This window comes from Oryctolagus cuniculus, chromosome 17 (assembly GCF_051225735.1).
Source record: "Oryctolagus cuniculus isolate XC-2025 breed Fujian yellow rabbit chromosome 17, ASM5122573v1, whole genome shotgun sequence".
NCBI classification, from domain to species: domain Eukaryota; kingdom Metazoa; phylum Chordata; class Mammalia; order Lagomorpha; family Leporidae; genus Oryctolagus; species Oryctolagus cuniculus.
The window spans coordinates 20,770,034-20,791,040 of record NC_142883.1 but is presented as its reverse complement, the minus strand read 5'-3'; the positions used below and the strand labels follow the sequence as shown (position 1 = coordinate 20,791,040).

At 56.1% G+C, this 21,007-nt stretch overlaps 1 protein-coding gene across 2 annotated transcripts in view; it reads right to left on the bottom strand.

Annotated features, from left to right (window-relative positions):
* Window positions 1-21,007, bottom strand: part of ACLY (ATP citrate lyase) — a 47,092-nt gene that overhangs the window by 14,657 nt on the left and 11,428 nt on the right. Inside the window, exons 10-20 of one of the 2 annotated variants that reach the window (XM_089317811.1) lie at window positions 20,483-20,544; window positions 18,544-18,661; window positions 16,934-17,088; window positions 16,403-16,493; window positions 15,322-15,351; window positions 11,608-11,749; window positions 11,208-11,376; window positions 7,811-7,915; window positions 5,795-5,991; window positions 4,734-4,815; window positions 4,226-4,336 (exon numbers count right to left, since the gene is read on the bottom strand). In XM_089317811.1, coding sequence (XP_089173937.1) covers window positions 4,226-4,336; window positions 4,734-4,815; window positions 5,795-5,991; window positions 7,811-7,915; window positions 11,208-11,376; window positions 11,608-11,749; window positions 15,322-15,351; window positions 16,403-16,493; window positions 16,934-17,088; window positions 18,544-18,661; window positions 20,483-20,544 — 1,262 coding nt within the window. The remainder of the gene's footprint in view (window positions 1-4,225; window positions 4,337-4,733; window positions 4,816-5,794; window positions 5,992-7,810; window positions 7,916-11,207; window positions 11,377-11,607; window positions 11,750-15,321; window positions 15,352-16,402; window positions 16,494-16,933; window positions 17,089-18,543; window positions 18,662-20,482; window positions 20,545-21,007) is intronic. The other variant, XM_089317812.1, reaches the window with a different exon arrangement.

The window sequence follows — 21,007 nt, the reverse complement described above, 5'->3', positions numbered from 1 at the left end:
AGAGATATCCAGCAGATGGAAAATCTCTTCCCTCTATCTTTCAAGTAAATAAATAAACCTTAAACAAATAAACAAACCCTGCCTTCAAGTGGGCTGCAGTGAGCAGTTACTATCATCATAGCCAACCTGACACTTTCTAGGTCATTTAACCCCCGGGAGTTGTCACTACTTCCTATAAAATAGGAGATGAAAGACAGAGGAGTAAAGTAACCTGCCTAAAGCCACAGTGGTGGGCGGCGGCATCTGAGCACAGGCCATCTGGCCTCTGTGCTCGGAGCCATCAAGCGGAACAGGGAGAGCCTTCCACTGTGGAAGTACTGGGGCAGCACCGGCTGGGTCACCGGTTGGCAAGGCTCGGAGCACGGGCCTGACGGCGTGGTCCCGCTGTGTGCTTTGCAGGATCTCACCTGTGCGAGTGGCTGGGGGGGAGGGAGAGTGCTTGTCCTCGACAACTCTGGGCTCAAGGGCGTTACTTTTGAGTTTTTTTTTTGTGTTTTGTTTTGTTTTGACAGGCAAAGTGGACAGTGAGAGAGAGAGACAGAGAGAAAGGTCTTCCTTTTGCCGTTGGTTCACCCTCCAATGGCCGCCGCGGCCGGCACACCGTACTGATCTGAAGCCAGGAGCCAGGTGCTTCTCCTAGTCTCCCATGGGGTGCAGGGCCCAAGCACTTGGGCCATCCTCCATTGCACTCCCGGGCCACAGCAGAGAGCTGGCCTGGAAGAGGAGCAACCAGGACAGAATCCGGCACCCCGACCGGGACTAGAACCCGGTGTGCCGGTGCCGCAGGCGGAGGATTAGCCTATTGAGCCGCGGCGCCGGCCTATAGACTTCTCAAACACGAAAACTCAAAGTTCTCAAAGGGTGACAGATCACATGGCGCTCTCCTGAGCCACTGAAGCTCCCTCACCATTTGGTCTGGTGTGGTTCGGCTCTGACGACCGTCTCGGCAGCATCAGTGTTTTGAGGAACACGTCTGAAAAACACCCCTGACCGTACCCCTCAGCCCTGCTCCCATTCCCCGGTTCTCAATGTTGTTTTCCAGAGTGGCTTCTCTGGCTTAACAAGGAGACAGCAGACTGCCCTGTGTACCTCTCTTCTCTACAGAGTTCGAAGTGCTGCAAGGTCAAGTGATTGGGACGTGTTAAGAATTCATGATCAGGGGCTGGCGCTGTGATGTAGCAGGTCACAACAGAGAGCTGGATCAGAAGAGAAGCAACCGGGACTAGATCTGGTGCCCGTGTGGGATGCTGGCACAACTGGTGGAGGATTAACCCACTGTGCCTGCTCCACTTTTGATCCAGGTCCCTGCTAATGCACCTGGGGAAGCAGTGGACAACAGCCCAAATGTTTGGGTCCCTGCATGCTCTTGGGAGACCCGGGAAGAAGCTCCAGGCCTCTGACTTCACCCTAGCCCAGCCCTGGATGTTGAAGACATTTGGGGAGTGAACAAGAGAATGGAAGATCTCTCTCTACCCCTCTAACTCTTTCAAATAATAAGTATTTTAAAAAAATTTCAAGATCATCTAATGCACTTTAGTTAATTAAAAGAGAGAGAGAGACAGAGAACATTCCCATCTGCAGGTTCACTCCCCAGAAGTGTGCAACAGCCCTGGATAACGCCAGGAGCCAGGAACTCCATGCAGTTCTCCCAGTGGGCAGGAACCCAATTACCCGCCACAGCTACCACCCAGGGTCCACATCGGCAGGAAGCTGGAGCCAAGAACCACTTCCACGTGGGATGCAGGCACCTTAGATCACTAGGCTGACCACCTGCTTCTCACTGTACTGTATTTGTCTTTGTTTGGACACAATTTTGTAAAGCTTACAAAATCAACTTAAAAACAAACCAAAACCCACTGAGGCCCTGCCCCACCTACTGGATGATGTGTGCCTGTCCAGAAACGCAACAGCAAGGGGCCAGGCCTGTGGGAGGCGCTGGGGGAGGGGAGCAGCCGAGGAGAGAAGCAGAACAGCTTCAGGGAAGGAGCGGCTTAGGGAGAACGGACGCAGAGTTGCTAGAGCTTGCACGTGTGACTTTGACAATGATGTTCACTTATGTCACACAACAACCCTGGATCCTCCCCATCACACGGCTCAGGAAACAGAGGTCCTGCCCTGGTCCCCACACACGTCCCCCAAGAGCAGAGTTCATCTTGGGAGGGTGGGCAGGTGTCCGTGCCCCTCCCAAGCACACACAGATGGAAAAGGGATCCCACTGTCAGCATTTACAGCGCCCGCCCTCCCTTCCACCTGGTTCTTCTCGTGCCTGCCTTGACGACACATGCCCTCCTGCTGGGCACGCGGGCTGTTTCCGTTTTCTGCCATTACAAGGGTGGAGTGGGTGTCCTTGCACACATACTTAGAACTGTTTCTGCATGCACACCCTATATGTAAATTTGCAGAAATGGTATCGCTCAAAGACGTGCACTTGACAACTGGACAAATGGTGTCTCTTTGAAGTAGGCTGGACTCAGAGCCGGCGCCGTGGCTCAATAGGCTAATCCTCCACCTTGCGGCGCCGGCACACCGGGTTCTAGTCCCGGTCGGGGCGCCGGATTCTGTCCCGGTTGCCCCTCTTCCAGGCCAGCTCTCTGCTATGGCCAGGGAGTGCAGTGGAGGATGGCCCAGGTGCTTGGGCCCTGCACCCCATGGGAGACCAGGAAAAAGCACCTGGATCCTGGCTCCTGCCATCGGATCAGCGCGGTGCGCCGGCTGCAGCGGCGGCCATTGGAGGGTGAACCAACGGCAAGGGAAGACCTTTCTCTCTCTGTCTCTCTCTCTCACTGTCCACTCTGCCTATCAAAAAATAAAAAAAAAAAAATAAAAAAAAAAAAAAATAAAAAAAAAAAAAAATGAAGTAGGCTGGACTCTGACAACAAAGCAAGCTTTCTAGGGGGAAAGAATGACCAAAGCTTAACCGGGAAAGTACAGAGAGGCAGGCACGGTGGCACAGTGCATTAAGCCCCTGCCTGTGACACTGGCATCCCAAACTGGAGTGCCAGTTCTTTTTTTTTTTTTTTTTTTTTAGAATTATTTATTTATTTGAAAGGCAGAGTTACAGAGAGGCAGAGGCAGAGAGAAAGAGAGAGAGGGAGAAAGAGAAATACAGAGAGAGAGGTCTTCCATCTGATAGTTCACTCCCCAGATAGCTGCAATGGCCGGAGCTGTACCGATCTGAAACCAGGAGCCAGGAGCTTCTTCCAGGTCTCCCGCCCGGGTGCAGGGGTCCAAGGACTTGGGCCATCTTCTATTGCTTTCCTAGGTCATAGCACAGAGCTGGATCGGAAGTGGAGCAGCCAGGACTCGAACCAGCACCCATATGGGATGCTGGCATTGCAGGTGGCAGCTTTACCCGCTACGCCACAGCGCAGGCCCCATGGAGTACCAGTTCTAATCCCAGCTTCTCTGCTTCCCGTTTAGCTTCCTGCTAATGTGCATGGGAAGGCAGAAGATGGCCCAAGTACTCAGGGCCCTAATAGCATATAGGAGACCCAGATGGAGGCCCAGACTTCCAGCTTCAGCCTGGCCCGACCCTGACTATTCAGAGCATTTGGGGAGTGAACTCTCTTCCTCCCCTCCCCCAGCCCTGTCTCTCCCTGTCATTGTGCCTTTCAAATAAATAGGCCTTTAGAAAAACAGGGTTTGCAGTAAGGATTATCACTGTTGCAGGAAAGCCCTGAAGGGCAAGTTCTATCTTTTAACACACGTAGCACTGTGACAGCTTTCCCGTCCCAGGCTGTTCCACAGCTACTCATGAACTGATCTGAGGGCCGAGCGGTCGCTTCCTTCCGTTCCATCCTCAGTGGACAAACCATTTCAAGAAATAAGGTTCTCCAGGCTGCAGTATGGGCACTGCAGTCCGATTCAGACGCCCAGTGGCAGGCAGACAGCAGCAGCCCAGAGAGTGCACAGCTCCGCCCCACTGTATGCTGTCCGGCTCTTTCACACGCACCACGTCTGCTCACGGCACCAAACCAACGCCTTTCCTCCTGCCAGCTCCCTGGGCTCCTCAGCTGGGCATGGGCTGCGACCACCGCTCCTCACCCCTCACAACACCAGTCGGGCGCCACCTTCTCAGTGAAGCACCTCACCTCCTCCAGAGAGCCAGCCTGGAGCTGGCGATGAGCCGGTGTCCTCCAGCTGGACACCAACTCCCAGGGGGCAGGGCCCACCCCGTGAGTCACAGGGACAACAGCCCGGCCCCCTCGCCGCCCTCTTGCCGTACCTCAGAGGAGAACATGGTGGCGCAGGTCCCGATGCACCAGCAGACCACGGGCTTGTTGATGCGGCCCTCCTTGATGCCCCGGCAGATCTTGTACTCCTCAGTGCCCCCGATCTGCCCGGGAACGAGCAGAGCCCACAGTTAGTGGAGGCAGGCCCACAGTGCTCCAGGACCCGCGCTGCAGCAGGAGAAACCGCCCCAGACCACACAGGAGCCCACCACCTACGAGGGTCCCACGAGATAGGCTCAGCTAGGGTACGGAGGACATAGTTTTGGCCAAATAACAGAACGCGAGTTCAGTTTTGGCCTGGATGCAAGGAGGAATGTGGAGCCCAGCAGGAGCCCCAGGGACAACCCATCCCTATCTATAGCCGAGCAGCTCTGCCCAGAGGTACAGGCGAGGCACGGGGCTGCGGGGCTCCTGCCAAATCCTGACAACCCCAGGGCTAGCCAGGTGGAGGGTCGGCCAGAGCAGCATTTCTTCTTTACTTTTATACTCAAAATAGCTTACCTCGCCAAGAACCACGATCATTTTGACCCCTGGCGTGTCCTGGTAACGTAACACGTGATCCATGAATGTTGAGCCGGGGTACCTGTGGGCAGCGGGGAGGACCGGGTCAAGAGCGGCTGGGAGAGGGGCGCACGGGGCTGAGTAGTACGCCCGTATTAGGGACACAAGGTATCCCACGGGTGTGGACGTCCAGTGGGGAATAACGCAGGTGTGTGGGAGGGGAGGGCGGCGGATGGGGCAGAAGAGAGGACGCGGGGGAGCTAAAAGCAGAGGGGGAGAACGGGCACAGGAGCAGCCCGGAGCACGTTGGCTGGCGGTGAGAGACGCCCTGGAAGGCACAGGCGTTGGTTTTAAGATACAGATACAGGCCGGTGCCGCAGCTCACTAGGCTAATCCTCTGCCTGCGGTGCCGGCACACCAGGTTTTAGTCCCAGTCGGGGCGCCGGATTCTGTCCCAGTTGCTCCTCTTCCAGTCCAGCGCTCTGCTGTGGCCCAGGAAGGCAGTGGAGGATGGCCCAAGTCCTTGGGCCCTGCACCCCATGGGAGACCAGGAGAAACACCTGGCTTTGGATCAGCGCGGTGCGCTGGCCACGGCAGCCATTGGAGGGTGAACCAACGGCAAAGGAAGACCTTTCTCTCTGTCTCTCTCTCTCTCACTGTCCACTCTGCCTGTCCAAAAAAAAAAAAAAGACACAGCTACCCACTCTCTGAAGAAGCTGGAACCTGAGGGCTCGCTTTCCTTTCAGGTGGGTAGGACTGAAGGACAGGATGTGGCAGATGTGACTCTGTGACCCCGACACGCGAGGGTGATGGAGCCAAATGGGCACTGCGATTTGATTTCAAAGCCGGCTCTCTTCCCCACGACGCTCTGCCGTCCAGGGCCAACAGCTCGGACCACGGCCCCGGCACAGCTTTGGCTGATTTCATGCCTCCATCGGGTCCGGGACAGGAGTCGAGACACTGCCCCGTCTTACAGACTTAGCGGTCGGGGCCAGAGCTCTGCCAGTGAGCAGAGACGGCAGGGCTCGGCGGCAGCCTCCCAGCGCACGGCAGCGGCTCACCTGTCCCCGCCAATGGCCACGCCCTCGTAGACGCCGTCCGTGGTGCGGGAGATGATGTTGTTGAGCTCGTTGGACATGCCTCCGGACCGGGACACGTAGGCCACGCTGCCGGGACGGTAGAGCTTGGAGGCCAGGATGTTGTCCAGCATCCCACCCGTGTTCCCGATCTTGAAGCACCCAGGCTTGATGCCGCCAACCTGCACGGGGATGAACAGCAGGCGGGCACGGTTCCTGGCTGGCCACAGGGCTCAGGGACAGCACTAAGCCCCTAAGGGGCCCGCCCAGGCCGCTCCAGCCCAGCTGGGGGGAAAACGGTCACGAGAACTAAGCGCTCCTTGGGCTTCCTGCGGAGGGAGAAGCCCCTCTCTCTTAAGAGATGCTACACAGAAAAAGCAGTGGCTTGTGTGGAAAGCACGGCCGCTCCTGCAAACTCAGGTCCGTACGAGGTCAGCTCACCACTCTCACTCCAGAGGGGCGCAGCTCCCAGCAGAGGGGACAACACAGCTGCGCCTCTCGGGTCAAAATCACTCCCTGCCTCTAAAAGTAAGGTCCCGTGCTTAGCTGGAAACCCGACCTTCAGATTCGTAACAGGGCCACCCCGCTGTGGAGCAGCAGGCTAAGCGGCTGCTTGGGACGCACACATCCCATACTGGGCGTGCCTGGCTCGAGCCCTGGCTGCTCTGCTTCTGACCCAGCTTCCTCCTAATGCATCCTGGGTGGCACGGCCCTGCCACCCTCATGGGCAACCTGGATGGAGTCCCAGGCTCCTGGCTTCAGCCTGGCCTAGCCCTGGCTGTTGTGACCATTTGGGGAGTGAATCAGCAGATGGAAAAATCTCTCTGCGACTCTCCCTGTCACTCTTTCAAATATTTTTAAAAAATAATTTGTATGCAACTAAGTAAAAATAAGAACAAGAATTTCTTTTTTTTCTTATAGATTTTTGAGTGAAAATTATGATCTTCAAGTTGTTGCTTCTTTGATCTATACTTACAGGAATAATCAAAGACTATGCTATGGTTGTATGAAAGTAGACAAACTCTTTAAAAATGTCCTGCTAGGGGCTGGCACTGTGGCGCAGTGGACTAAGCCTCGGCCTGCAGCGCAGTTTGAGTCCCGGCTGCTCCTCTTCTGATCCAGTGCTCTGCTATGGCCTGGGAAAGCAGCAAAAGATGGCCCAAGTGCTTGGGCCCCTGCACCCATGGGGGAGACCCAGAAGAAGCTCCTGGCTCCTGGCTTCAGATGGCACAGCCCCAGCTGTTGCAGCCATCTGGGGAGTGAACCAGCGGATGGAAGACCTCTCTCGCTCTCTTCCTCCCTCTCTGTAACTGCCTTTCAAGTAAATAAATAAATCTTTTAAAAAAAGTCCTGCTAATGTGGATCCTGGGAGGCAGCTGCAATGGTTTAAGTAATTGGGCTTCTCCCACCCACACGAGAGGCGTGCCTCTTCCACCCAGCTGTTGCATGCATACAGGGAGGAACTAGTGGACTGGAGTCTGTCTATCTCTCTGCCTTTCAAAACAAACAAAAGCAACTTCTCATTAGCCCCTGAAATTATATATAAAGGTGAATGGACTGGGGCTGGCATTGTGGCAGAGTGGGTTAAGCCCTGGCCTGAGACGCTGGTATCCCATATGAGCACTGGTTCGTCCTGGCTGCTAGCTAATGCAGCAGAGGATGGCCCAAGTGCTTGGACCCAGGCCACCCAGGCGGTACACTGGCTCCTGGTTTTGGCATGGCCCAGCCCTAGCCATTGCAGCCATTTAGAAAGTGAACCAGCAAATGGAACATCTCTCTCTCTCCCCCATCCCCCCACCACCCTCACCTTGTAACTCTGCCTGCCTTTCAACTGAACAAATCTTCATTTAAAAAGAGGAAATGGACCGTGGAGAGAGCGGTTAAAAATTAACTAGAAATGGATGACTGACAGTTTCCGATGTGTTCCCTGAATCTCTTGAACCTAGCAAAGAGACAGAAGAGTGAGGAGGGCCTCGGAGGGCCTGGGGGGGGGGGGCTCACAGTGGCAGGTCCGATGATGGTCACTCCCTTCTGGTTGGCCCTCTTGATCAGCTTCCTGGTGAGGGCTTCGGGGATGCCTTCCGCTATGATGGCGATGGTGCGTATCTAGGCAATGGCAGGTGTTTCTCATCAGCACCTCCCAGGCCCCGTGTCCCCTCCCGGCATGCTCCCCCCACCCCCCAGTCACCCTAATGCTCTCCCAGGAGCAGGGCGGTGCTCACGCAATGGATCTCCCTGGGCCAACACCACTCAGTGATTCAGGACACAAACAAGAGCAAATGTTTTCAAAGCCTGCCCTATTACCTCTCACCCAGAAACTCCAGCCACCTGCTCTCCACCTGTCGTGTCTGCTCATAAAGCAGCGAAGTGTGGCTTTCCTCTGCAGTACTCTCCGAGTCCTGCCCATGTCCCCACAGGGCAAGGCCTGAGCATGAGAGAAGCAGCTGCTTCCACACTCAGCCCAGAGAGTGCGCCGAGGGAGGCAGAAGACGGGCCCAGGAACCTCCTCTCCGGCTCCAGACCAGGGCCTAGCAAACTCCTTGTGTAAAGCGTTTTAGGTTCTCCGGGCCATGTGGTCTCTGCAGCAGTGTTTTTAGTGTAAAAGCAGCCACAGGCCGGCGCCGCGGCTCACTAGGCTAATCCTCCGCCTTGCGGCGCCGGCACACCAGATTCTAGTCCTGGTCGGGGTGCCGGATTCTGTCCCGGTTGCCCCTCTTCCAGGCCAGCTCTCTGCTGTGGCCCGGGAGTGCAGTGGAGGATGGCCCAAGTCCTTGGGCCCTGCACCTGCATGGGAGACCAGGAGAAGCTGCGGTGGCCATTGGAGGGTGAACCAATGGCAAAAGGAAGACCTTTCTCTCTGTCTCTCTCCTCTCTCTCACTGTCTAACTCTGCCTGTCAAAACAAACAAACAAACAAACAAACAAAAAACCCAGCCACAGGCGGAATGGAAATCAGAGTGTAGTTGTATTTAAAAAACTGTATTTATAAACACAGGTTATGTGGCAGGCGCTGTGGCGCAGCAGGTGAGGCCGGGACACCCCCATCCCGTATCAGTGCAAGGGTTCCAGGCCAGCTTCCTCCACCAATGATGACTCAGGTGCCTGGGTTCCTGTCACCCCCACGGGAGACCTGGAGAGAGTTCTGGGCTCCTGGCCTTTGCCTGGCCCAGCCCTGGCTGCTGTGGGCATTTGGGGTGGACGATTTCTCTGTCTCTGTCATTCTATCTCCCTCTCCGTCACTCTACTTTCCTACTAATAGATAAAAATAAACATTTTTTAAAAGTACTTAAAAAAATAGCACAATGGGACTAGGCTTTGCCTTGGGTTGTGGTTTGCCAACTTCTGCTCTAGACTGAAAACAGCAGCTTGTTTTTAGGAAGTATGCTTTATATTTCACTTCATCCAGGCATCAAAAAAACTTTTTTTGACAGGCAGAGTGGACAGTGAGAGAGAGAGAGAGAGAGAGAGAGAGAGAGAAAGGTCTTCCTTTTCTGTTCGTTCATCCCGCAATGGCTGCACCGGCCAGCGTGCTGCGCCGATCTGAAGCCAGGAGTCACGTACTTCTCCTGGTCTCCCATGGGGTGCAGGGCCCAAGCACTTGGGCCATCCTCCACTGCACTCCCTGGCCACAGCAGAGAGCTGGCCTGGAAGAGGGGCAACCGGGACAGAATCTGGCGCCCCGACCGGGACTAGAACCCAGTGTGCCAGCGCCACAGGTGTAGGATTACCCTATTGAGCCATGGCTCTGGCCAAATCAAAATAATTTTATGTTCTCCAGTTGTAGGCTAAAACATGACAAACTGGAACCAGATAAAAATAAAATAAATTGAATAAAAGAGTCAATATCTTAATTTATTAAAGGTTTCTGCCAATCAATTTTTAAAAAGACAAATAAAAAAAGAGAAGGAGATGGGCCGGTGCTATGGGGTAGCAGGTTAAGCCTCAGCCTGCGGTGCCAGCATCCCATATGGGCACCAGTTCAAGTCCCGGCTGCTGCGCTTCCGATCCAGCTCTCTGGTATGGCCTGGGAAAGCAGTAGAAGATGGCCCAGACACTTCGGCCCCTGCACCCATGTGGAGGACCTAGAAGAAGCACCTGGCTCCTGGCTTCAGATCAGCCCAGCTCCGACCACTGCGGTCACTGGGGGAGGGAACCAGTGGAAGGAAGACCCTTCCCTCTCTGTATCTCCCTCTCCTTGTCTGTAACTCTCTCAATAATCTTTTTTTTTTTTTTTTTTTTTTTTTTTTTTTTTTTTGACAGGCAGAGTGGACAGTGAGAGAGAGAGACAGAGAGAGAAAGGTCTTCCTTTGCCGTTGGTTCACCCTCCAATGGCCGCCGCTGCAGCCGGCGCACCGCGCTGATCCTGGCAGGAGCCAGGAGCCAGGTGCTTTTCCTGGTCTCCCATGGGGTGCAGGGCCCAAGCACCTGGGCCATCCTCCACTGCACTCCCTGGCCATAGCAGAGAGCTGGCCTGGAAGAGGGGCAACCGGGACAGAATCCGGCGCCCCAACCGGGACTAGAACCCGGTGTGCCGGCGCCGCAAGGTGGAGGATTAGCCTATTGAGCCACGGAGCCGGCTCTCTCTCAATAATCTTAAAAAACACAACAACAACAACAAAGAAATAAAGAAAAAGAGAGGGCGGGAAGTCATGGAGTACAAAAGGCCAATCAAGGTTTGCAGAAGCTCGTCTTAGTTATTGATCAAAGATGTGCAAGCTGAACAAAAAGTCTATTAATTCTGCAGCTATTTCACCGGCAAGGGAACCATAACACTCGAATGATCACTGGGAACCGCCACCCCTGCCACTCTCCTGGAGGGCAGGACGGAGCGAAGCTTTCGGAGCTGCACACTCGGAAGCAGCAGCTCCACGTCTGGAAACTTGTGCTCAGGGAATCAGACACAGATGCAAACGTGGACCCAAGATGCCCCTCACAAAACTGGGACAGGCAGGTGATGTTGCCAGGAAATATTTCCTGGTGTGCAAAGGGCAGGCAGACAAAGCAGGCTGCAGGAGGGCCACGTACAGGGTTAGTCCCCCTGCTCTAGAGAGGTGTGGATAAAGCCAAACTCACGGGGCAGCACTCACGCTTCCGGGAAATGAGACTTTAAATAGGTATTTTTTCTTCTTATTTATCAGAATGCAGTTTTTCTAGAGTGCATGTGTGATACTTTTATATTGAGGAAGTGCTTTTGATCTTGCTCTCACACCAGTCTGGAACGGCACACAGAGGACCTGGCGGGGGCGGGTGAGCTGCACCGTGAACCCAGGTAAGCAGCCCGGTTTGACCAGCTCTGGGTCAGTCCCCTGACCTCTGCAGATCACGCAAACCACAGGCCACTCCTGAACCCCAAGCCCTTTGTCCCAGGCAGCGGTGACTGTGGACGCGCGGGGACTTACCTGTGCATAATTCATGGTCTCCATGGTGCTGTCGTAGGCGGAGCGGAGAGAGGCAAAGTTGATGAGCACATCCACTTCCGGGTGCTTCTTCATGGCATCGGCCATGTTCTTGAAGACAGGGATCAGGATCTCCTTGTGTCCCCAGTAAAACTTCTGCTTGTGGTCCCCACTGTGAGAGGGGAAAAGCAAGGCTGAGAGAGGGTCACCACCTGGAAGGTGCAACAGGCAAGGTCTCTGCCCTCTAAGAGCTTCTGCGGAAGGGCAAAAAGTCCCCCAGGAGTACCGCCCGCCTCGTCCTGGCGCAGGGAGCGCAGACCCCTCCCCAGCAAAGGGGAGAAGCGAGCTGACACCCCAGGTTTTGTCTCAGCTGAGGCCGGCTTCCTGCCATGGCGGGACTCACGTGAAGGGGTAGACCATGGCAGCCACGGAGGGCTCGTCTCGGGAGCAGACGTAGTCGAAGTCCAGCATGCCTTGCACGGCCCGGGTCTGCATGCCCCACACGATGGCTTTGGTGTGGCGGCTGAAGAGTGTGGTGCTCTTTCCTGGTGGGCAGAGACACAGCGAGTGCACCCAGAATATGCACTTGGGAACCTGCGGGGGCAGGGGCGGGGCAGAGCCCTCCACGCCAAGTTCAGGACAAAGGCTCCTTCAAGACCACAAAAGGATGTCAGAGCAACTTAGTGAGGAGATACCTTAATTTCTTTTTTTTTTCTGGAAGAAGGCAGCAGAGAACAGAAAGAGCTAAAAGCACCTGCCTGACTTGTCAACGGCCCTGTGAGGAATAGAGGAAGGACACCACCTGGGAGAACCAGCCCCCACCTACAGGACCCCCAGACCCCAGCTAAGGATACCCAGGGAGAATCCAGGGCCTGGTTGATTTCACAGGAAAGGTACCAGGGACTTTCAAAAGTTCATGGAAAATAGAATTAAAAAGTGTTTTGGTACAAACCAATTCTTAAAATACATGCCTCCAATTGTGAAAAAATGCAAATATGACTGGCGCCATGGCTCACTAAGCTAATCCTCTGCCTGTGGCACCAGCATCCCAGGTTTAGTCCTGATTGGGGCGTCAGATTCTGTCCCGGTTGCTCCTCTTCCAGTCTAGCTCTCTGCTGTGGCCCGGGAGGGCAGTGGAGGATGACCTGGTGCTTGGGTCCTGCAACCGCATGGGAGACCAAGAGGAAGCACCTGGCTCCTGGCTTCGGATCGGCATAGCCTGCCAGCTGGCACCGTAACAGCCATTTGGGGGATGAACCAACGGAAAAAGGAAGACCTTTCTCTCTGTCTCTCATTCTCTCACTGTCTAACTCTGCCTGTCAAAAAAAAAAAAAAAAAGCAAATATGAAAAAAATTATGTATATGTTTCAAGGGTTTTTTTTGCACCAAAATAAGTTTTTGTTGTTGTTGTTGTTGTTATTTTATTTATTTATTTATTTTTGACAGGCAGAGTGGACAGTGAGAGAGACAGAGAGAAAGGTCTTCCTTTTGCCATTGGTTCACCCTCCAGTGGCCGCTGCAGCCAGCGTGCTGCGGCCGGCGCATCACGCTGATCTGAAACCAGGAGCCAGGTGCTTCTCCTGGTCTCCCATGCGGGTGCAGGGCCCAAGCACTTGGGCCATCCTCCACTGCACTCCCGGGCCACAGCAGAGAGCTGGCCTGGAAGAGGGGCAACTGAGACAGAATCCGGCGCCCCATCCGGGACTAGAACCTGGTGTGCCGGCGCCGCAGGCGGAGGATTAGCCTAGTGAGCCGCAGCACCGGGCAGTTTTTGTTTTCAAAGTTAATTTCTTTCATTTATTTGAAGGGCAAAATGACACACAGGGAGAGAGACACAGATCTTCCATCCACTGGCTCACTGTCCAAATCCTGCAACAGGCAGGATTGTGTCAGGCTGAAGCCAGGAGCCAAGAACTCCATTCAGTTCTCCCACGTGGTGGCAGGGGCCCAAGTGCTGTAGCCACCACCAGCTGCCTCCCAGCAGGGGTGGGACTCGAGCCTGAGCACCCCAAAATGGGATGCAATTGTCCCAAGTGGCAGCTTAACCCCCTGCGCCCCAACATCTGCCCCTGAACTTATCTTTCAATGCCCTTTTTCCAGAAACTTTTTTTGCAAGTCTTGATAAATTATTTTAGAAGTCACTGGGAAAAAGGGGGTAAGCTCTCCCCATCCACTTTAAACAACTCCCCAGCAACACTGTTTACTTTGTCCATGTGGACCTGAACCCAGCGCCAGTCAGGGTTGGAATTCTTGTGAATTCTAGGGCACCACAGGTGCCAAGGAGAGGCTGGCTGCGCCAGGCCTGAGGACAGGGCAGCTCAGGCCAGGGTGCTGGCAGCCAGGGCCCCCACTTGCCTCTATTCTTCCCGTCCTCCCCCTTCCTACACCTGGTCGGAACAATGCTCCCTGGCAGCAGGAAAGAGGTGAGTGGCAAAAGGGACAAAAGGCGCTGGCAGAAGCACAGCCCGTGGGGTGCAGGGGAGCCCTCACCCTTCCCTCCAGTCAGGGCCCAGGGGAGGCCCTCAGCTCCCCCAGGGTAACAATGCATCGGGCCCAGTGGCACCTGGCATTAATTAACCTGTTGGACCACACAGTCTGGCTCAGCTGACCTGGCTCAAGGTCTGATCAAATCCTATACAGGCCTACCTCTTCCTTCATAGCCCTAAGCTTCTCAAGACAGAAGGCTCCGGATGTTGCAAATACCTGGGATTTGCTGCCACCTGCACATGGAGCCCAAGAGACATGGGATCCCAGGGACAAGGGAAGCCACCTAATCCAGTTCTCACACTGCCCAGTCCCAGCAAACTGAAGCCCAGAGATGCTCAATGACAGAGGTCCTAGATCACCTAGCACCAGAGCCAGGAGTGCGGAACGACTTAAGATACAGCTCAGCTGTGCAACAGAGGAGGCGGGGCCTAAGTCAGGGCTCCTGGGGAGGGGGGGGCCCACACCCGGGTCTGAGCATGCGCACATAGTCCATGGAGCAGAGGACACAGTCACCCACTCCTCCGGCAGCAGCAAGCACTGAGGAGTCAAAGCTGGAGGGGGCGATGGCCGGCTCAGCAGCACCAAGGGTGCTGCAGAAAGAACTGGCTTTCAGAGCCGACCCCCACCCCCAAGCAGGCTCCTCCCCTGCCTTACTGAGGGGGAGGGCTGGTGCTGGCACAATCCACCCTCCCTCCCGACCCTTCCTGTTTCCCCACTTCCCCACACAGCCCCCTCCCTGGGGTACAGCCCTCAAACCACAGTCCACCCCTGTTCTTTCTGTACAGGGCTCAGTCTTGGGTGACTCTGGATCTTTCTCGGGGCAGAAAATGCATGGCGTGAAGGCAGGAGGTCAGAGGACTGTGCGCCTGGCCTTGCAGCAGGGGGTCAGCGACCTCCCACTAGCAAGGGGTCAAGGTCAGGAAACTCTCCTGCCCTCACAGCTGTGATTCATCTATTCCCCCAGGCTAGGAGAGAAGGAAAGGGAGAGAGAGATGAGAGAGAGAGAGTGGGTGTGTGTGTGTGTGTGTAAAATGTCCATTATAAGATGTAGGCTCAGATCCAGACAAAGCCCAGGTCCCTTCCAATGCTCCAGACTCTCTCCTCCATCCAACCTGTCCTTCCACTAAAGAGCTGGGGCAGTGTAAACCTGTCCCCAGTATTAGGAGTGCTGGGATGAAGTGGGCGGCGGTGAGGCCCAGGCAGCAAAAGCCAGAAAAGGACGGTTTCAAGAGACGTATATCAGAGTGGGGTGACCTGGGGCTCCTTCCTGCAGCCACGGGCGCCCCCTGCAATGGGACGGCTCCTTCCTTCCCCAAGACATCCCTCCCTGACACCACGCCCCACTCTGGAAGGGTGGGCCTGGCTCCTCAGGCTCCACCCCTTCGCAGGTGTCAAGCCAGAGAGCCATACAGTGAGGACAGCGTTGAGTGGAGGGCATGTTCTCAGCGGGCGTGGGAAGGGAGTTAGAGCCAAGACTAGGATCACTTGGGGACAGGCCACACTGAGGTGGGGACAGAAAATAGAGCAGACAACACTGTGACCCACCAAGAGAGGGGAAACAGAACACACAGAGAAACTGTCACCGCTGATAAAGCCACACGCGGAGCTGGGGCAGGTGGGGGCATCCTACCTTGCAGGGGTCTTGGACTTGGGACTGAATCTGTCAAAGAAAATGACCAAGGCAACTGAGTGACCCGCTGACAGCTGGAGGCTTTGGAGGGAGAGGGTGGTAACAGGGCAGGGTCCCATGGACGTGTGTTTCCAGGCTGACCCCTCACAACCCCTCGCCCACTGCACAGTGGTCACGGAAAGGAAGCCAACAGAAGCGGCAAATGTGCCAATCAGAAGGAGTACAGGAAAGGCAGAGGGCCGAGGGGAGGGGGCAGAGAGGGGCTGCAGGAGCACGCAGGCTGGGGGTGCTCACAGCAACCTCCCCAGGCTTCTGAAGGGGCAGTGGATGGATGACTGTCAGCCCCACTGGGCTCCCTGGCTGGCCCAGCCCCACCCTCTCCAGCACAGGCCTGCACCTGTCACTCTAGGCCATGGACAAAGCCGCTGATCTGGGGGGATCACAGGGCAGTGGCTTCTGATCTTGAGCCCCTGGAGCTGATGTCACCATCTCCCAAAATGCCTTTAGCCAGGCCTGCCTGGGCCAGGAAGGGCCTGCACGGGGCTCAGCAGCCCGGGGGCAATGACTGCTTGTCTGGCGCTGACGGGGAGGCCCAGCTGGCAGGGATCGCAATGGAAAGATGAGTCAGGTGAAGGACAGCTGGACCAGGACCGGGAGACCAAGGGCAGAGAGCCCTGTGCTGCTGGCGGCAGGGTGGGAACTGCGCCGAGGGGCTTGCTCTGCCATCCTGGGCTCCTGCCCCCCATATGGAAAGGGGAATCTAAGAACTTCCCACATCTTGCTATTTCTAAAATCCTGTCCCTTTCGCAGCCTCCCTACCCAGCTCTCACCCAGACAGGAAGGACAGGGGAGAAGTGAGAGGGGAGTGAGATGACCCAGGCATGGGGTGCGTCCTCAGCTCAGGACAGATCACCTGCTGGAGCCAGCCCATCCTCCAGTCCCAGTCCCACCCCACACCCTCAGGCCACTCACCCAAAGCCCAGACCACTGCACCTGCTCTGCCAGCCCAGGCAGGACAGGACAAGGGCTGACAGAAGGGGCAGGCACCAACAGGCCGCTTCCTGCAACCTCCAGGAGTTACCTTGTGGCATGGCAGGCTTGGCCTTCTTGGCAGGTGCCACGTCGTCAGCCCTGGATTCAGAAAAAGACGCAGTCCTGCTGGGGGCTGGGGTCTGCGGCGGCACAAGGAGAGAGGGAGGGAGATGTCACAGAGAGCATCCTGGGGACCAAGCCACTGGTCCTAAAGGCTCCCAGGAAATCAGGGGACAACGGCATGTGCAGCTTTGTCCCTTCTCTGCTGCTTCCAGAAGCACTGTTCTAACAGCCCTGGGAGAGGAAATCAATGTTGCCCCACCTGGTAAATGAACACAGCAAGGCTCGGAGCGGCTAAGACACCTGCCAAGGCCCCTCCCTCCCCAAGTGACAGTCAGGATTTGAACTCAGGTCTGACTTGGAACCTCTTGGCCTACTATGCTACTATGATGGAAACCATCTACTAACTTCCACTGTGTGTCCCCATGCCCCCAAGGTCGGAGGCACTGCGCCCTGGACTGGGGAGTGGGAGCTGGGATGGTTCCCTCCTCTCAGGCGGGAGGAAAGGGCCGGCACCTACCGACGTGCTCCCGCTGGCATTGAGGAGGAAGTTCGCAGTGTGGGCCGCGGTGGGAGGCTGATTGGGGATGGGTCGGTGGCCCAGAGCCATGCCCACAATGGCCGTCATGTGGGTTTCCGTGCCGAAGACATGGATGGGGATCCCGGTGGTCTTCCCTGTGAGGGAAGGAGTTCTGTCGGTCGCGCTCCCCAGTGGGGGCCTGTGTCCCTGCCAAGCTCCGCCTCGGCCTCGCTCCGTGCCTGGTGCTTTCAGGGCGAGATCCCTTCATCTAGGGCCAACCGCCTGTCAAAACCTGCACCAGGCGAACCTTTCTGAAGACTACCAGCTGGCACGGACAGCCAAGAAACAGCTCTGTGGCAAGCCTCGAGTGACCACAGGGTTGCTCAAGTCGGCCTCCCCTGCCCGCAGCCAGAGCCGCCTCTCCACCTCTCAGCCCTTAGCACCGGTGTCCACATGTGCCTGGTGCCTGCCTGCCCTTCTGGCCTGGTCCTAGGGATCCCGAGCTCACCCCCCAGGGCCATGGGCCTCTGCACACAATGCTCCTGCCACAGAAACCACCGGGCTGCTGCCTTCTCACTAAACTCAACCCAAGTGCCACCTGCCAAGAAAGGACTTTCCTAGCTCCCTGGCTGCCCCCTCATGCCAGCCGGCCCCTCCACTCTGCAGACCCCTTGCTGACAGCCGCTCATCTCACTGCTGACTTGTTTGATCTTCTACCCGGGGCCTGTCCACCATGCTGTCCCCAAGGCTGGCCCACTGCAGGGCCTCAGTTGTAGGTGAGTGAATGAAAATGAGCACTTGGACCACAAGTTGGGGTGGGGGACGGGGAAAGGCTCACGTTTGCAGATACTGATTTGAAGTACGGATGACAGAAAGTTCTGTCCGTCCAGTCAGAGGCGAGCTCATGAGCAGTGCATCTGGAACCTGTCGCCCTGCTCCCCAACAAGGGCCTTGGCCCTGGGTGCTGTGAGACATTCGAGAGCAAGGCTGCTGTCACAAAGCTCACTTCTTTCACGTTCAATTGGATTGGCTGAGGGGGCCCCACTTTAGCTCTCTGCTCTCTTCATTTGCATTTTATTTTTTCATTCCCCATGTGCATACAACAGCCAGGAGCTCCATCAGGGTCTCCCCGGTAGGTGGCCCTTTGCTCTGTAGAAATCGCCGCTGAGCTGCTCCCTCCACTCCCCTGGGCCTTGGCCGAGATGTCACCTTCCCACCCAGATCTGATCCTCTGACTGAAGCTGCCCATCGCCCGCCGTCTTCCTCCATGGCCCCAGCACTCCAACACGAGGGTCGGCACCCTGAGCTGCACGCAGCTCACTGCCTGTCGTGTCCGTGGCTGCGACCCCAGCGCCTGGAGCAGTGTCCAGCACACAGCAGGCATTCTTCATTACAAACACCCCGAATGGCAATGCCTTTCATGCCAGCCTGGAGTTCAGGACACACGCTCAGCGTTGTGGGTGGCAGACAACGGAAGAGACAAGGCTACAGATCCAGAGGCGGGAGCAGACAAGCGCGAGACAGCCGGACAGACTCCTTTCAGGACCCCCCGGGGGCAGGCCACAGCCCAGGGGGAGGAGAGGAGAGGAGAGGGGAGGGCCAGGTCTTACCCACTTCTCCCATCACCCGTAAGCCCTCCTGATAGTTGGGGCCGCCTCTTCGGACGAAGATCGTGACCTCGTGCTCCTTCAGGGGGCCCTGGTAATCCCGAATGGCTCTCACGATACCCTGGAAAGGGACAACAGACACATGACTAAGACAAGGAAGCCACGGTTGATGACTTATAACCAATGTATGCAAACCTAGCAGGTGTCTACGACAAGAGCTGCCTCTCACGGAGCGAAGTGGCCCTGGTGGTCAGCACCATACACATGCTGACTGGACCAGGCACAAGCAACTCAAGGCCCAGGACATCTGACTGCTTGTCACAATGCTGAGGTGGGAATGTGGGGTACCTGGAAGCAACACCCCTTGATACACCGGTGCCCCAGCATGCCAGGTCAACAGGGCTCTGCTTGTCTCTGCCCTGGCTACAGTCATTCTTATCTCATTGCAATCTCAGGGAGTCCCATGCAGGGTTCTCAGGGTATCCAACAGTCTTCTGGGACTGGTGTAGAGGGTAAAGCTACCACCTACAACACCGGCATCTCATAAGGGCACCAGTTCATGTTCCGGCTGCTCCAATTCTGATCCAGCTCCCTGTTAATGGTGTTGGAAAAGCAGTGGAAGATGGCTCAAGTGTTTGGGTCCCTGCCATCCATGTGGGAGACCCAGATGAAGCTCCTGGTTCAGTCTGGGCCATCTGGGGAGTGAAGTAGAGGATGGAAGGCTCTCTATAATTCTGACTTTCAAAATATAAATAAATTTTAAAATTAAAAGCAAACCATAGTCTTCTTCAAGGTCAAAATCTCCCAGTGATTTCAGGGAATGGCTCTTACAATGGACTTTGGCTTTGGAAAACTGGGAGGCTGGCAGGGTATAAACCAGTTCTGTCTCTCCAAACAGAAGGCAAGGTTTTGTGAGCCTGGAGTCTCTAATTTCTGCCACGCTCTACACACGTTCCTGCTCCAGTTCCAGTCGTCCTCACTCGGGGTAAAGCTGTACTGAAGGGCTGCTCGGACACTGAAACACAGCCGGAGAGCTCAGCTGTCGGATCTGTCTGCTGGACCAGGTCAGGTCAAGGAGACCCGGGCAGGACTGATGAGGGCTGCTCCTTCCCTGTCTGAGAACTCCCTTTCAAGGCTGACGCTGACTTACTCACTATTCTCATGAGGCTCAAAACTTGCACGACACCACCACGGGTGTGTGCAGGGAGGAATCTTCCATCCCCTAGTTCACTCCCCAGATGTCTGCAACAGCCAGAGCTGGGCTGCGCCGGGCCAGGCCAAAGCCAGGAGCCAGAACTCCACTCAGGTCTCTGACATGGGTGGCAGGGAAACAAGTACCTGAACCATTTTCTGCTGCCTTTCCAAGCTCGGTAGCAGCAGCCAGGACCAAGCTCCAGTATGGCCCGCGGGACTCGCGAGCGGTGGCTTAACCTGCTCAAGCCACACACACGCCCCTTGGCTTGCTGAGTAGCCTCATGGAGCATGGCAACATGAAACAGGAAATGGCCTTGGAGGAGGCTGCCTGGGAGGGGACAGTTCCCAAGGCCCGCGAGCTCCGTCATCACTGCTCACTGGCAGCCACTGTCACGGTGTCTGTAAAGCAGGGCCCACGGCCCTGACCCAGCACAGAGACCCAGGCTGGATGAGCAGTCCGGGTCATCAAAACACCTTCCTCATCCCCGTCTTTTGGAGAAGGGTCCCCAAAGGAGGCAGGTGTCTGCTTCTCAGGTCTCAGGTGGGAGAGTTATGGTCCAGTGAGTGTCAGCTGCTTGCCCAGAGACAGCCTGCTTGAGCTCCACATGTCCTACTCCCTTGTCTTCCGCACCCTCAGCGGGAGGCCCCAGGCAAGAACCCCCTCCCTAGGCTGGACAACCTAGGGGAGCCCACCTCTGGCTCGGAGCCTACTTTCCCCAGGCCCTGCAGCACTGCTGCCGCTGGTTACCTTGAACGTGGCAGCCACATTGGTGAAGTTTGCAATGCTGCCTCCAATGATGAGGATCTTGCCTGGGTTTGGAGTTGAGAGAGATCACACAAGGGTTAGAGAGGCAGACTCCAGCGTCTTCCCAGAAACTCGGCTGAGGGAGGTCTCCCTGAGCAAGGGCCCCCATCTGTGAAGAGGTAGCAGGGAGGGCGTAGGACGGCCTCTCCCTCGTCAGCTCAACTCCATCACCTACATGACCAAGCAGCGCTCGATCCACACCCACCAAACGCCTGTGTTCCCAAGGTGGCATCCGGGAAGCCCTCTGGTGGGAATCTCGCTCTGGCTCAGGGGAAAGGGAACCAGCACGTGTGGCCCCCACACACTGGCACGTGGCAAGGGACACAGAATCACACAGCCCAGGTCACCAGCCAGAGCCTGACCCAGGCCCAGGACACTCACTCAGAACTGAGTTTACAGCGATGGGAACGGGAGCTCTCAGCTGCCGCTTCCTCCTCCCTGCCCTCAGACAGAAGTGTCTCTGTGCAT